This window comes from Lonchura striata, chromosome 18 (assembly GCF_050655825.1).
Source record: "Lonchura striata isolate lonStrDom1 chromosome 18, ASM5065582v1, whole genome shotgun sequence".
Lineage (NCBI taxonomy): Eukaryota > Metazoa > Chordata > Aves > Passeriformes > Estrildidae > Lonchura > Lonchura striata.
The window spans coordinates 12090492-12105987 of NC_140720.1; the positions used below are offsets into that span (position 1 = coordinate 12090492).

The following is a 15496-nucleotide window of genomic DNA, read 5'->3' on the forward strand; positions in this document are numbered from 1 at the left end:
TTTGGCAGCGGGGCTGACAGAGACTTTCTACAATCTGGGGATCACCAACACCACAGATTCCAACAATAACCATGTAATGAGAGCGATGCTAAACAATAAACAGCAGGAGACGTGTTCCTCGGCAGCCCCGTCCCGCGGCACCCCGTACCTGAGGGGAGCCTCGGTGCCGAAGCGCTCCCCGAGCCGCCGCTGCCGCGCGTCGAAGGCGGCGCAGCTCTGGCGCAGGGCCGCCACCTCGGCGGCCTGCAGCGGGGCCACCTGCTGCTTCACGGCCTGAGCCAGCTTCTTCACCTGGCCCCACTTCTCCGGCAGCTCCTGCGGGCACAAGGGCACGGCTGGCAGGCAGGACGGGCTCTGCGGGGTGGCAGCTGCTCGTGGGGAACCGCGGAACTGAAAACCCGCACGACCCACCCTCGCACGACGAGGGTGGTGGGCATGGCCCAAGTCGTGCCTGAAGGGGTTTAGCTTGGATACCAGGAGAAAAGTTCACAGGAAAGGTTGTAAAGGTTCAGAACAGGCTGCCAAGGGCAGGGTGGAGTCATCATCCCTGCAAGTGGTCAAAAACCCTGCGAATGTGGCACTCGGGGATGTGGTTTAGTGGGGAGAACGGTGGATGGTGAGATTTTATCACCTTAAAGGTCTTCTCCAACCTCGGCAATTCCGTGATTGCCAAGGGATCTGCTGTCCCCAGGTTCCCTCCTCTCTATGAGCTGTGCAAGCCCACAGGAAAGATTTTGGGTTTCTCTCCATCCCAGCCCACACTCCTGAGGAGATTGATGGAGACCCACCATGGAAAGAAAGGAAAGCTGCAGGCAGCTCTGAGGCAGCAGAGATGGCCAGGGCAGGGCCAGCCCCTCCTCAGGGGTCTGTTCCTGGAATTTTTCATCACAATCTCAGCAGAAATCACTGACCATGACCACACACAGAGCTGCTTCTCCTCTTCCTACCAAGCAGCAGCTCCAGCCCATCCATCTCCACGGAGGGAGAGGAGCCTAGAGGAACTCCTGCTTTTCTCACTCCACACAGGAGGGAATGAATCACTCACACACAAGTGTGGCTGTCACTGGCCAGAAAGAACAATTCTTTGGCCGTCTCCTGCATCTGGATGGCTGCTCCAAACCCTCATTTATTCTTCTATCAGGAAAGTAAATCTGTTATTTGAAGGTATTTGCACAAGCAGCTCCCAGGCAGGGAGTGGAGCTGGGTTCCCCACAGGACTGGGCTTCATGGTGGATGGAGACACAGCTGGCAGGGCTTGTCTCTGTCCTCCAACCTTCATCTCATTGTCTCTTTTGCAAAAAGGAAAGGAGTTCCTAAAAAACTGACTTGTAAGAGCCAGATGTGGAAAGATGCCAAAATATTTTCATAACCTGCTGCCAGGGATTTCCTCTGAGTAAAGCAGATCTGGTGGTCTCAACCCAGAGGAGGACTGAAGTCCTGTGGGAAGGCAGCTCCTCTGCCAACATTATCCTTCCCATCTCCATAGCTGCCAAGAACCAGCTTATTTAAAAATAATTATAATTCAACCTAATTAACAGATGGATTTGAAAATGCATTAATTTTTTTTTTTCAAGAGTAATCGCTGGGAGTTGGAGCAGGCAATTCCATGTTTTTCACACATCACAAAAGGCTTAATCTCTGCTTTAAAAGAAAAAATCTCAACATTTAGAGCTACTAAGGCACATCCTGCAATAGCAAAACGCTGCCCAATGAGGCCCTCTAATGACAGGGAGCAGGGCTTTGAATATCTGGGATGCTCCTGCTGCCTCTGCCTCCTGCTCCTGGGCAAACTGCTGTGCCCACCACGAGCCCTCACCCACCTCCAGCTGCTGGTGGACTTCCTCGGGCAGCTGCTGCTCGTAGGCCCTCAGCAGCTCAATGGTTTCCTTCAGGGGCTCAAACATGGCATCAGTGGCACTGTGACGCTCCTTCACAGCCAGCAGGTGACCCATGACCTCCACCAAGCCACCGTAGTCACCTTTCTCCACCTTTCTGCTCAACCCTCTCTCGGTGGCTTGGATGAACTCGTCCAGGTCAGCCAAGCTGCAGGGCACAAAGCAGGGAAGGAAGCACAGGATGAGGGCAGCTCCTCTGGAATGAATATCCAGCCTCAGGACTGGAATTCCTGCTCAAAGGTGTCCCTGGATGTGGGACAGATTCCTTCAAAGAACAGAAAGACAGCCTGGGACTTCTCAAGGTGGAGACAGTGCCTGAACAGAGACAGGGAGCTCAGGAGGGCTCTGGAGGGGCGTCTGAGAGGACAGATTTTACTGTCCCAGTTTTTACTGGGAGGGTGGGCAGGCCCTGGCACAGGTGCCCACAGCAGCTGTGGCTGCCCCTGGATCCCTGGAAGTGCCCAAGGCCAGGCTGGACAGGGCTGGGAGCACCTGGGGCAGTGGAAGGTGTCCCTGCCATGGCAGGGGTGGCACTGGCTGGGCTCTAAGATCCCTTCCAACCCACATCATGCTGGAACTCTGTGACAATTTTCACCCCATCTCTCCCACTACAAGAATCCAAGCTCCCCAGGTGAACCTGGCACGTTCCAAGGCTGTAACAAACAGGGATTGTCCTTCATGCACTGCCCCTCTTCACAGGGCAGCTCCCTCCTGCAGGTGATGCAAATTCACAGCAGTTTAGAAAAGCAACTGGACATTTGTGGGAGGATAAAAAAATTCCTCCAGGACTTTAAAATTAAGATCCCTGTCTCTCAAAGCCCTTGAGCCATAAACCATCACAGACAGGAGAGTGTTTGGGGCACATTTCCCCACCTGCTTATCCTGTTCCTAACCTCACCAGCTAGTGGGCACTTTCAGCAGAGGAAAAATGGGCTCCTGGGTCTCAAAACACTTTTTAAGTGCCTGCTTAAATTCTCTGGATGCTCCTGGGCCTAAAAGTATCCTTAAATACTTCACCTAATAAAGACTAAACTGCTGAGTCAGGGACTTTCAATCACCAGCTCCTAAATGCTCGTTCTCTGCCACACTAAACCTCTTTGCAAAGAAACGATCAGGCAGATTTATGGTGCTGAAAAGCACACAGGAGATCACATCACCACCCCACGCAGCAGCCTGCTCTTCAGATGTGTGTGAGCACTCCCCTGGGGGCATCCACAGCCTAGGACACCCTTCAGTTGTGACCAATAAATCACCCAAGGCATTGTGCGTGTGTGCCTCTGCCTGAGCTGTGAGCAAACCACAGCAGCCCGAGAAGAAAATCTTTTAGGAAACTTGCAATAAACAGCCTTGAGACTGAACAGCAGAGACTGCTGAGCCTTTCTTTGGAAGCATGGGTGGGAGGAGAGACTTTTCCACCACACGGAGCCACCCCCAACCTAGGGTGAGCTCTGGCAATGGATGATCCTTGTGGATCCCTTCCAGCCCAGGGCATTCCATGATTCTCTATTATTTGGCAATGGATGATCCTTGTGGATCCCTTCCAGCCCAGGCCATTCCATGATTCTCTATTATTTGGCCACAAGTGTGAAATGACAGAGCCCAGCCAAGCCAAAAGAAAATTCCAGCAGCGGAGGCAGGACCAGCCCTCACCTGTGCGTGACGTGGTCCAGGAGGTGCTGCTTGAACACCAAGCTCCACCTTTTGATCTCGTTGAGCAAGGCGGCCTTGAAGGGCCGTGCATCGAGCCTCAGGCAGCCCAGGAAGGTGCTCAGGGGCTGCATGCCAGCCACCTCCTCGTAGAGCTGCTCGTAGGAGCCCATCTGCTCCCTGAAGCGCCGCAGCGGCGGCGGCGCCTCGGGCTCCCCGTCCTCGCCGTGGGCCTCGAGCAGGAGCCGGCGGCACAGCTCCCGCCGGTCCTCGCCGAGGAGGTGCTGGAAGCGCCGCTCCAGCCCCGCGCCGTGCTCGCAGCACGCGGCCGCCGCCGCCCGCGCGCGGCCCTGCAGCTCCCGGCGCCACGCGCACAGCGCGGGCATCGCCTCCAGGTCGGCCTGCGGGACAGGGAGTCAGCGGGAGAGGGGACAGGACATGGAGAGGGCAGGGAGAGAAAATGGAGAGGGGACAGGACGTGGAGAGGGCAGGGAGAGAAAATGGAGAGGGGACAGGACGTGGAGAGGGGACAGGACGTGGAGAGGGGACAGGACATGGAGAGGGGACACAGGAGAGAAAATGGAGAGGGGACAGGATGTGGAGAGGGGACAGGACGTGGAGAGGGCAGGGAGAGAAAATGGAGAGGGGACAGGACGTGGAGAGGGGACACGGGAGAGAAAATGGAGAGGGGACAGGACGTGGAGAGGGCACACGGGAGAGAAAATGGAGAGGGGAGAGAAAATGGAGAGGGGACAGGACATGGAGAGGGGACATGGGAGAGAAAATGGAGAGGGGACAGGACATAGAGAGGGGAGGGAGAGGGGACACGGGAGAGAATATGGAGAGGGGAGAGGGGACAGGAGATGGAGAGGGCAGGGAGAGGGGACAGGAGAGAAAATGGAGAGGGGGAGAAAATGGAGAGGGGACAGGAGATGGAGAGGGCAGGGAGAGGGGATGGGAGAGTGAATATGGAGAGAAAACGGAGAGGGGAGAGGGGAGAGGAGAGAGAAAATGGGGAGTGGAGAGAGAAGGGAAAGGGGAAAGAAGGGGGGAAAGGAAAAGGTGAACTGGGAGAGAAGAGAGAAAATGGAGAGGGGAGAGAAAAGGGATGGAGGAGAGAAAATGGAGAGGGGAGGGAGAGAAGGGAGAGAAAATGGAGAGGGGAAAGAGAAGGGAAAGGGGAGAGAAAAGGGGAAAGGGGAGAGAAAAGGGGAAAGGGGAGAGAAAAGGGGGGAAAGGGGAGAGAAAAGGGGGGAAAGGGGAGAGAAAAGGGGGGAAAGGAGAGAGAGAAGGAGGGAAAGGAGAGAGAGAAGGAGGGAAAGGAGAGAGAGAAGGAGGGAAAGGAGAGAGAGAAGGAGGGAAAGGAGAGAGAGAAGGAGGGAAAGGAGAGAGAGAAGGAGGGAAAGGAGAGAGAGAAGGAGGGAAAGGGGAGAGAGAAGGAGGGAAAGGGGAGAGAGAAGGAGGGAAAGGGGAGAGAGAAGGAGGGAAAGGGGAGAGAGAAGGAGGGAAAGGGGAGAGAGGAGAGGGGAAAGGGGAGAGAGAAGAAGTGAAAGGAGCAAGAGAAGAAGGGACAGCATGTGGCACCCCCTCACTGCCAGCAGCCCGGGGCAGCCCCAGAGCACAGACCTGGTAGTGGCAGAAGCCGCTGTGCGCAGCCAGCCGGGGCACCAGCGAGGAGATGTGGTAGATGCCCTGGAGAAGACTTTCCACCATGTCACAGAAGCCATCGTTGGTGTCAGGGTCCAAGGGAGGGCGAAACACCAAATTTGGGATCACCAAATCCAGTTGCACCTCAAACAGGGGAGGGAGGCCTGCCTTGGGATCTGGTGGGGAAGAACAGACTGTCAGGGTCTTTTCCAAGGAATCTTGAGCCACCACTGACATCCACTACAAGATGCCACATGCCCTGCAGGGACAGCAGGAGGGTGTGGTGGCACACACAGTCACTGGTATCTGCACAACCCATGGAGGTGCTGGCAAACCAGCTGTGCTGTGGCACCCACCAAAACCAGTGGGGAATAGATGAGACACAAGTGGTTTAAGGAGCAGAAAACACCCTGAGGAGGAAAGGCTCTTCAGGTAATGCAGAGGGAGTCTGAGAGCTGAACAATGCCAGCACAGAAGTGCTTGCAGAGGAGAAAAACAACAGGAACTAAGTGTCTCTTTAATTTAGTGGTGAAAGGCATGAAAAAAAAACAAACCAAAAACAAACAGCAACCAGAAACTGAAGCCAGATGCAAATGTGACAACCTAGGCAAGTTTTTAACAAGATGGTGAAGAACTGCATGCAATTCTCCAGCTCATTTTTCCTCCACGTCCAGAAGGGAAGCTTTCCTGGGGATGTGCTTCAGCTGCACACAAGCTGCTCTCAGCAGGGCTGGTGACTCCTGAGCCCAGCTCACCTCTGCCCAGGGACTGAGGGCTTTATTTTGTGCCTTTCAGGAGCAGAACTGGCTCCTGAGACTCCCCACAGGGCAAGGAGGGTGCCACCCTGCTGCTTTGGGCATGGGAGGGTGGGAGGTGACTGATGCCCAAGCGCAGACATGGGAGGAAGCCTCAGCTGTCTCTGCATTAACCCTTGCAAACAGAGCACAGGCACCTCCATCCCTCCCCCTGAGCAATCCATGACCAGTGATGAGTCACCCTCCCCTTCTGCAGGCTCCAGTGCCAGAGGAAAACCAGGAAAAAGAGAAACCACCACTGAGCATGAGGGAGCACAACCAGAGAGGTCCCCTTGGAGAGGCTGAGCAGCTCAGGGGACAGGAACCAGGTGTCACCTGTGTTCTCCAGGAGGTATTTCAGTGAGCACTCAATGGCTGTGAAGAATCCATCCAGGACTATCTCATCCACATAATCCAAATACACCTTCCAGGCATCAGATGCTGGGTCTGCAAGCAGGAGGCTCTGGTTTTCCTGGAAGACAAAGAAGATTCCTTCACACAGAGCAGGGCTGAGTCTGTCCCAGACAGAGCTGCCCACGCCCAAGGGCTGATGCCGAGTAGCACAGCAGGATCAGTGCTCTGGAGGTGGGTCTTCCTACAGGGGCATGGCCATGATTTGCTCCTGCCAAGGGCTGCTTGGTCTCCAGGAACCCTTCAAGGTGAAAATGGAGGGCAGAAGAGCCTTAGAAGGCCTTCCACATGTTCTCCTCCCTCTTCTCTGAGTCCACGGGACTTGGGGCTGCTTTGCACCCCTGGGATAGGAGAACTGGGGGGTCTCAAGGGCCCATCCTGATGAACCCACCTGGTTCTGTTCAGAGTCCCGGGCCAGACAGTGACCCTCAGGAGAGGGCTGGGCCAGGGGCTGTCCCTGACCTGCACAACACCTGGCTCCAGGCAGGTGAGGAGCAGAGCTTTGAGCTTTCTCCTGGCCTGCAGAGGACTCTAAGCTCTGGCAAAACTGAGGTTTGGGACAGCAGTTTCTCTCCTGTCACTCAGCTTCTCCCGGGGTGGTCAGCATCACCTCCTGCTCCACAGAGGGACATCGAGCCTGGAACCGCAGGGGCAGCCCCAGCCTCTGTTCCCAGCGAAACACCTCGGAGGGGATTTTTCCTGGGAGCAGCATCCCAAACCCGATGCACCACTCCCCTCTAGTGGCTCTCCAGCAGCCAGGGCTGGAGCCAGACCCTTCCCTGGGCTGACGCCGCTGCTGGTCCTGCCCCGGGTGGGAGCCCCACGCCCAGCCCAGCTCACCCCTCAGAGACAGCAGCAATGACCCCCGGGTCAGGCTCTCGGGTGGCTTCAGGGAGTTCATTGCAGGGGAGGCAGCTCCGGAGGTTTTCGGTGCCGCAGGGATGGCACGGAGCCTCTGAGGAGCCACCCAGCCCTGCAGGTGCCCCTCACCTTCAGCAGCGAGTGGATCCTCTGCCCACACTCCCTGACCAGGCTGCAGCGCCGTTCCAGGCGCTCCTGGCACTCCTCCAGGCTCAGCACTGCCTCCCTTTTGGAATCCCTCCTCTCGAGAACGGGCGACCCCCAGGAGCGCACGATGCTCTGGATCTCCTCCACGTTGTCCTTGGCTTTCTGCAGCCTCTGCTCCAGGTCACAGACATCGCCCACCACCGCGGAGATGTGAGCCCAGACACCTGGGGACAAAGAGATGGTTCATCCTTCAGACCTTCTCCCGTGGCCTCACGCGTTTCTCACTCATCCTCAAGGAAAGAGATTCACCACCTGGAGCAGCAGAGCCACCTCTGTCTGTCCCCCTGTAGTAAAAATGTGGCAGACCCAGACTCAGGGAAGAAATCATGGTGTCTGCTGCAGATCAGCAGGCTGAAGGATTGCTTTATTAAAATTATACTATATTACATTAATATACTATTTAAAGAGATACTGTACTGTTCTACATACTTACCTAACGCAGACTCGTGACTCTGCTGAGAGCCCGAGCTGGATCCATTGATCACTAACCCCAAACAACCTCACCAGATCCAACCCAGCCATCCCTGAAGGTGGAACAATCTCCACACCACATTCCACATGGAATGTGGAATAATATCCTTATCCTTTCCACATAGGCAAAACCAAGGAGCAGAGATAAAGATTGTTTTCTCTTCCTCTCTCTGTGCAATCCTGAGAGACAGAATCGTGTCTCTCTGTCCAGAGGATGGCAATGTCACAGTTTCCTACCCCAACAAGCCACAGCAGAACCAGCAGAGCCTCTCCTCCCCAGAGCCTGGGCTAAACCTGAGGGGAGCAGGATCCTGCCCACATGCCCAGCAGATCAGGGGAACGTGGGAAGGAGCAGGCACACCAGGAGCTGCTCCTCAACTCCCCAGTGCTGGAAATGCCACAGAATGCCCTGTCCTACTGGGAACTGCCACTGGGAACCAGGGAGCAGAGACTGGGCACACGGGGGAATAGGAGGAGACCCGGGGGTCACTGTGGGAAATGGATTTGTAGAGAATTCTCAAAACCTAACAGAAAGCTCACACAGCCTTGTACATCTGTGTGCAAACTCTGAGATAAGGTGTGCTGACCATGGAATAGAAATGACATTGTTGGGCGAGAGACTGAACTAGAAACAAGTTTCAGCAAGTTTCAAAATATGGCCTTGCAAAAAGATCAGATATTTTAGAGAATTAGAACTGTGAAAGATGCATTGTAGCAGGAACACGTGGGGTAAAAATACAAGTGATTGGTGTTAGAAGTAACAGCAGCATTATGGGGTAAAAACCAACCGGCTGAAAAACATTTCTAAGGTGTTGTAGCCAGGAAATGGGTTGGCTTCTGACGGAATGGCGTTAAGTTTTACATCCCTTATGTCTCAGCCTTCAATGAAACTGATAATGGATTAAAATCTTTTAAAACACCTCTCAGTTGCCCTGTAAAAGCAGGGAAAACCAACATCCCACAGAGCCAGCTCACCCTCCGTCTTCCAGGTCAGCGTTTCCTCCGCCTCTCGCAGCCTCGCGTCGATGTCCCGCAGCTGCCCCTGCACCAGGGGATATTCCACCTCCAGCACGGTTCTCAGGACCTTGTTGTAGCTGCTCCCCATCAGCTGCAGGCTGGCCACCAGCTGCCAGAGGGATTCCTTGCAGGAATGGAGCCGGGCTGCCGCCGGGGGGATGGCTCCGGCCCCGCTGCCCCACAGGTAGCTCACCTCCCTCAGCACCGACACCAGCTGGGGAGGCAAGGCACCGAGCTGAGCCCAGCACAGCCCCTGCCACCCCCTCCAGCCCCTCCTGAGCACCCCAGGCCGTCCTGCTGCAAATAATAAACCTGCCATAAATAAACCTGCAAGCTGGAAGGGGCCTGGACAGCTCCTGCTCTGTTTCCCACTGATCTCTGACTCTGCATTTCTTCCTGGCCCCTAAAATCCACCATCACCTCTGCTGCTCATCCCCATCCACGTGCTTCCCCTCTCTGATGGAGGCTGAGCCACACAAGTCTCAGCAGTTCTGCGAGATTTGGCCATTATCTGTTACTGCAGGATACAAAAAAAGCACGATGTGAGCTGCTGTTATTGTAAAGGTAAAAAAGGGTAAGTTTATTTTCTGACTCCAGCATTTATACTTTTTTAAAGGTGACAGTGGATTGGAGGGTGAAAATGCCACCTCTCCAACAACATTGGACAAATTATGTCTATTAAATTTCTTTGCTTCTATGAAGGAATGTAAAAACAGTAATTTATTTACAGAAAGCGTGTGAGAAAGTTTGCTACAAGAATGTAAACTCAGACGGCTTTAGAAAATCTTAAAAAATTAGGGTGACAGTTATCAAAGTGAAAGATAAGATGGCTCCAGTTCCCTTGGTTTGCTGGGCTGATTGGCATAAGAAAATAATTTTAAAATAGCACCATGGCCTCAAACCCACTGACTCAACTCCTTCTGGTGCCACCTTCCATCAAAGACTTCTGGAGTCACAAAACAAACCTTTCCTGGCCTTTCTACACCTTTCAGAGGCTCAGGTTTGAGGTACACACCACATGGATGTGTAGATGATGTCCCCTCACTCCCCACAGCAGCACCAACCCTGGTGAGGACAGGCTGACCCCACTTCCACATCTGGCTCCTGAGGGACTTCCTGCCACCAGCTGTGACCAGAACTGGCTCTTTGTTACCCCCGTGGGAAGGGTCCCACGGGCACAGAGAACCCCACCAGGTGCCCCCCACAGCTCGGGGACGTGCCCTGGGGGGCAGGAGAGCCCAGGGGCAGCAGCTCTTACCTGGGGATCAAAATTGACCGTGATCAGTTTGGTCTGTGGGTCTCGCCGGATGAGAGGCTGAGCCAGGTTGTACTGGGATTTTTCTGAGACTGTCTGCGACCAGTCTGAATACAGCTTTTCCTGATACCTGCCAGAAGAGAGGTTTTTAAATAAACATGCACCACACACTAACCAGGCCAGAGGCTGCAGCTGCAACTGGAAGCCAAGTCCACTCTGAGGACTGAAGAACGTGAAGGAACCTTCAAAACCCACCCACGCCATCTCAACAGCAGTGCTTCCAAGACAAACACCCAGGAGAACAGTGGCAGCATCAAGTCAGGAGGGAAAGGTTCTCTCAAGTACCAGTTCCAGCAGAGAATTCAAATTTGGAGATGGACTTTGCAAAGCATTTAGCCTAATGTGACAAACCAGCAGCTGGGGGTTTCCAAAGGTCTAAGCAGGGCAGATTTGTGAAGCCACAGGGATGCTGGGGGTGGCTGAAGCTGAGCTCACCTGAGTGAGACCATGGCACCCTGGGGTGGGAGCACAGAGGGCAGAACAGGGTGTTCTAAAAACAAGTGACTGGCATTTTTCACACTTGGGCTTGGCAAGGGACACTCCCAAGCCCTGGGCTGCCAAATGTTCTGGAAGGTGGCTCAGGGGAGGGGAATCCTCCCCTCCTTCCTCAGCTGCAGCCCTGTGTGTGCCCCCTGTACCTGTCGAGCAGCTGGATCATTTCTTCATATTTCTGCAGCACCCTTCTTCCACGGGCACAGTCCAAGCTCCTGGCAGCACAACAGACAGGGGTCAGCTTTAGTCCTGGGATCTGCCTTTCCCCCTTCCCGAGGTCCCCCACAGCCTGCCTGGATTTCACCCCAAATCCTCTCCCTGCACAAAGGCTGCCCAGCCCCCTGGGCTCCCTCTCAGGTGTTTCCATGCTGTGAAATGGAGACCAGCAGCTGGGATGGGAGAAGGACCCAGGGCAGCTGAAAAATCAGTTACCAAACAGCACTTTTAAACATTTTACCCTTGACAGTTTTCTGTCACAGTTGTGCTCCACTAGATGCAGGTCACAGCTGTGAAAATGACTGTTTATATAATGTATAGAAAAAAATATAAAATGTATGCAATAACATACTACATAGATCATATAAATAATATATATCTGTATATACACATCTATAGATCATATAAATAATATATATCTGTAAATATACATATATTATTTTTCTTTTTCAATCCTTTCTCCCCCTCAAGCTGCACATGGAAAAGAGCCTCACACCACCCTGCTGAAGGACTTGTCTTTAACTGCTCCACACAGAGGGGTAAAATCAATGCTAAATGCAGGAACCATGAGAATTCCAGCCCTGGTTTGTTGTCTTGATCTTGATTTTTTTAATGCTGAGAAAGTTATCCTCTGCCAACACCCAAGAGCTGGGCTGCTCCCAGCCAGGTCCTGGAGACCCTGCTGAGAGGAATTACAGTGGGAAAGCTTGCAATGCCTACTTTAATTGCAACCTAGGACAATGTTAAAAGCTGAGGAGCCTCTCTGCTGTCCCCCTGTGCCTCTCAATCACTTCAAAACCAATCCAGTTAAAGAGCTTCTTCAAAAAACAAAGATGGAAGGGAAGTGAGTGGCTCCAGAGCTTCTCTTCTTCTTCTTCTTCTCTTCTCTCTTTTCTTTCCTCTTCCCTCCTCACAAAGGACTATTTCAGCTACAGCCATTGTGTACAGCATTCAGCACAGAAAGAACACCCAGAGGGAGGTTTCCAGCTGACCCCAGCTCATCTGGAGCAGACACTCACAGCCCAGGGATGTGCCTGAGGTGCTCCAAGGGGCCCTGGATGCGCTCCCGCAGCTCCCGCGCCCAGCCCAGCGCTCCGGCCACGGGAGGGACGTTCTTGTGCAGCGGGGGGAACCCTGCAGGGCACAGGGGAGCAGCATTCCATCAGCCCAGAGGCACCCACAGCCTGCCCCGGCCCCCAGGCTCCCTCCCTGGAACCCAACCCCTGCCGCTCGATGGAGCTCTGGGACCTACAAATCCCCCTGCGCCCCTGGGTTTGGAATCCAGGCTCAGAGGAGAAGCCTGGCATGTGCTGGAGCCCGGCTGGGGTGAATTCCCTGCTTCCCATAGACCCTGAGGAAGGGATTTCTGGCTGGGAGCTGGCTGTGACCGTCCCATCTCAGAGCCACAGGACAGAACTCCCCAAAGTCACAGCAAATGCTGGACCTGCCCCCCCTGAATCTCCCACTCCCCTTGTTCACCTGCACTGGTCCCAGCAGTGCTGCTCCCCTGGAACTTCTCTGCTTCCAGAGTCTTCCCGAGGCTCCCTGACAGGAATTTACCCATCCCCTTCTGTGCCAGCATTCCCAGGAAATAATCAACCTGGGAAAGGCTGATCAAACCCCAAATCCCCACCTCCCCCTTGCATTTCCAGCTCAGCATGTGCCTTCAATCCCAGCCACACCTCACACAGGCACGTTTAAAACAAGGATATTGCCACTGCTTTAATGCAATTCCCAAGCACTTTCCACTAGGAAAACTGAAAACCTTTCCAGTTTGGAAAGTTCTGGTGTCCTTAGCAAAAGCAAATTCTTTTCCCCCCATTAAATTAGACTAAATCCAGTTTCCTGTAACATCAATTTTCCTCCTGACAGGGCACCCACCGAGCTGCAGCCCTGCCTGGGTGTGCCTGGTGTAGGTGAGCCTGGCGTGGTCCAGGGCAGTGCTGAACATGCTGAGCAGGACGGGGACCTTGCCAGCAGCCACTGCAGCCAGCACTGGGCGCTGCAGAAGGTTCCGGAACATGGCCAGCAGCTGTGCAGGGCAAGAATGGGGAAAAGTCACACTCCTGCACAGAGTCCCACTGGGATTTTCCTCACTGAAGCAGCTCCTCAGGAACCCAAAGGTCTACAGTGATGGACATTTGTCAAAGGGAAGGTTTCCCGCCCCGATTCCCTAAGCAGTTCCTGCCTTTCATGGAGTTATTAAGGTTTGGAAAGAACTCCAAGATCACCTTTGACTGATGGCACCACTGGTTCAGAAAATATGTAGAAAAAGGCTTTGCATGGGCTGCCATCCCATCTCTGATCTGGATTTGCATGGGTGTTGTTGTTTCCCTGTGTCTGTTGCTTTTTGCTTGTATGGCACAGACAATAAATCCTGATCTGACCCAGCCAGACCCACCCGTTTGTGAGACACAGACTGATCTGGACAGAGCCTTGTCCATCCCCTGGGCACAGCCTCGTCCATCCCCTGGCAGAACCTGCAGCTCCAGCTGTGTCCGTGGGGCTCTCTGTGCCCCCGTGGGGCTCTCTGTGCCCCCATGGGCTCACAGGGAGGGGAGGGTGGCACACACAGACCTTGAAGATGTGCTCCAGGCCGGGGGCATCGCTGAAGGCCTGGCTGAACACGGTGCCCAGCCGGCGGTCCATGTCCTCCACCTTCTGCTGGAAGTCCAGGGCATCCTGCTCAAACTCCTGTGGGAGGGCAGCAGCAAGTCCTGAGCTGTGAGAAGGCACTGGGGGGTGCCTGCCACCTCCCTGCCCAGAGGTGTTTCCTCTTTTATGCAGCAGGAATTTAAACTCTCCTCCACAGAGTCAAGGACACTTCTGTCCCTGCCATGGCTGAGCTCATGGCCCTCCAGGATGGACCCACAGTCCCACAAGTACCAACTCCAGCTGGAGGCAAGACAGGAGGTATTTCCACATTCTCTCACCCTGAAGACCAGACGACCACCCCCAAAACCCACAGGAGCTCAAACTCACTGAACCAGCAAGGTATACTAGACTTAAGCTGTGCCAAGGGAACTTTAGGTTAGACATCAGGAAAAAATTCTTCACTGAAAGAGTGACTGGGCACTGGAATCATCTGCCAAGGAGGTGCTGGAGTCACTAACACATTTAAAAACATGCTGGACACGGCACTCAGGGCCATGGATTAGTTGATGAGGAGGTGATAGGTCACAGTTTGGACTTGACAATCTCAAAGGTCTTTTCCAGCCTTGTTCATTGTGTGATTCTGAGATGAGGAGCTGCAAGAACTCCCAAGTGTCTGCAGAAAAGGCCAACAGCTCCCTGTCCCCTACAGTGACAGATCAGAGCACGACAAAGGGAGGAAGGAGCAGGGGAGGAAGCAGGGCTCTGCTGCAGAGGGAGCTGCTCTCTGAAAGGAGGATGAGCTGCTGGCATTCCCAGGGCTGCTCCCACCTACCAGGTTGGCCAGGTCCAGGCAGTCGTAGGCTCTCTCTGAGAACACCTGGTAGCTCTCCTGGAACTCCTCATACATGTCCAGCACCTGCTGGCCCAGGGCCTTCCCTCTCGTGCCCCCAAACTCGATCTTCTCCAGCTCTGCCAGGTCCAGGGCTGTGCTCAGGAGGTTCTGCAGAGCCAGGGGAAGCACACACAGGTTCAGCCACAGGCAGATGGCAAGTTAGCACAGAGCCATGTTTGCTCCTGGGCCATCCTGAGGCTGCTCAGGCTGGGATCAGGGTGATCTCTGAGGTCCCTTCCAACCCAGACCATTCTGTGATTCTACAATTATGAGTGATTTTTAAATAGATGCCATCCATTGTGGTTATCAACACAGCTCCCTAAGGAATGGGCAGAGTTACACAGTGGCATTAAACAGTGAAACCTTCTGTTCCAGTGCAGAGAACAAGAGGAGAAAAGGAGCCCAGACCTTGCCTTGAACAGGCACAAGCAGCCAGTGCAGTGCCCAGCTGGGAAGAGCCCACCACAAACAGAGCTTCACTTCAGACAGGGTGAGCAGCAGGAGCAGTGAGCTGTCACCCATGGGAGAGCTCAGGGGTGAGCAGTGTGTGTGTAACAGGTGAGCAGTGTGTGTGTGACAGGTACACAGTGTGTAACAGGTACACAGAGTGTAACAGGTGAGCAGTGTGTGTGTGACAGGTACACAGAGTGTACCAGGTTCTCACAGAGCCTCAGGGGGGCTGATGGCACTCAGCACACCCCCCTGTCCCTGCCTCATCTCACAGTGAGAACCGTGGCAAACAGGGACACCCCCAGCTGGGCACACACTGGCATGGGAAGGATGAGCTGCTGAGGGATGTGGAACGTGTCCCTGCTCCTCCCCAGGCCCCCTGTCCAAGTCAGGAGATGCCCAGGGTGTCCTTGAGGGACCCCTAGGAGCTTGTCCTGGTTTATTCCCAGCCCCACAACCCCCATCCCCATGTCCCAGCAGGTTCCCAGAGGACTCCTGGGAGCACTGACCCACCCAGCAGCCCCAGCAGAAGGACATAGCAGCAGATCTGACCCCTGCACTGGGCAAACAAGTCCTGGCCTTGATG

The 15496-nt window shown here is 54.3% G+C and overlaps 1 protein-coding gene across 8 annotated transcripts in view; it reads right to left on the minus strand.

The window, feature by feature from the left end:
* Positions 1-15496, minus strand: part of DNAH9 (dynein axonemal heavy chain 9) — a 132252-nt gene that overhangs the window by 111062 nt on the left and 5694 nt on the right. For all 8 annotated transcript variants that reach the window (XR_014949346.1, XM_085556908.1, XM_085556909.1 and 5 more), the window contains exons 7-19: positions 14401-14568; positions 13551-13667; positions 12855-13005; positions 11993-12107; positions 10904-10972; positions 10209-10335; positions 8909-9164; positions 7385-7626; positions 6320-6455; positions 5169-5365; positions 3546-3943; positions 1821-2043; positions 149-315 (exon numbers count right to left, since the gene is read on the minus strand). Coding sequence is in view for 7 of the 8 variants with exons in the window: in XM_085556908.1 (XP_085413034.1) it covers positions 149-315; positions 1821-2043; positions 3546-3943; positions 5169-5365; positions 6320-6455; positions 7385-7626; positions 8909-9164; positions 10209-10335; positions 10904-10972; positions 11993-12107; positions 12855-13005; positions 13551-13667; positions 14401-14568 (2366 nt within the window). In the remaining variant the exon portion in view is untranslated. The remainder of the gene's footprint in view (positions 1-148; positions 316-1820; positions 2044-3545; positions 3944-5168; positions 5366-6319; positions 6456-7384; positions 7627-8908; positions 9165-10208; positions 10336-10903; positions 10973-11992; positions 12108-12854; positions 13006-13550; positions 13668-14400; positions 14569-15496) is intronic.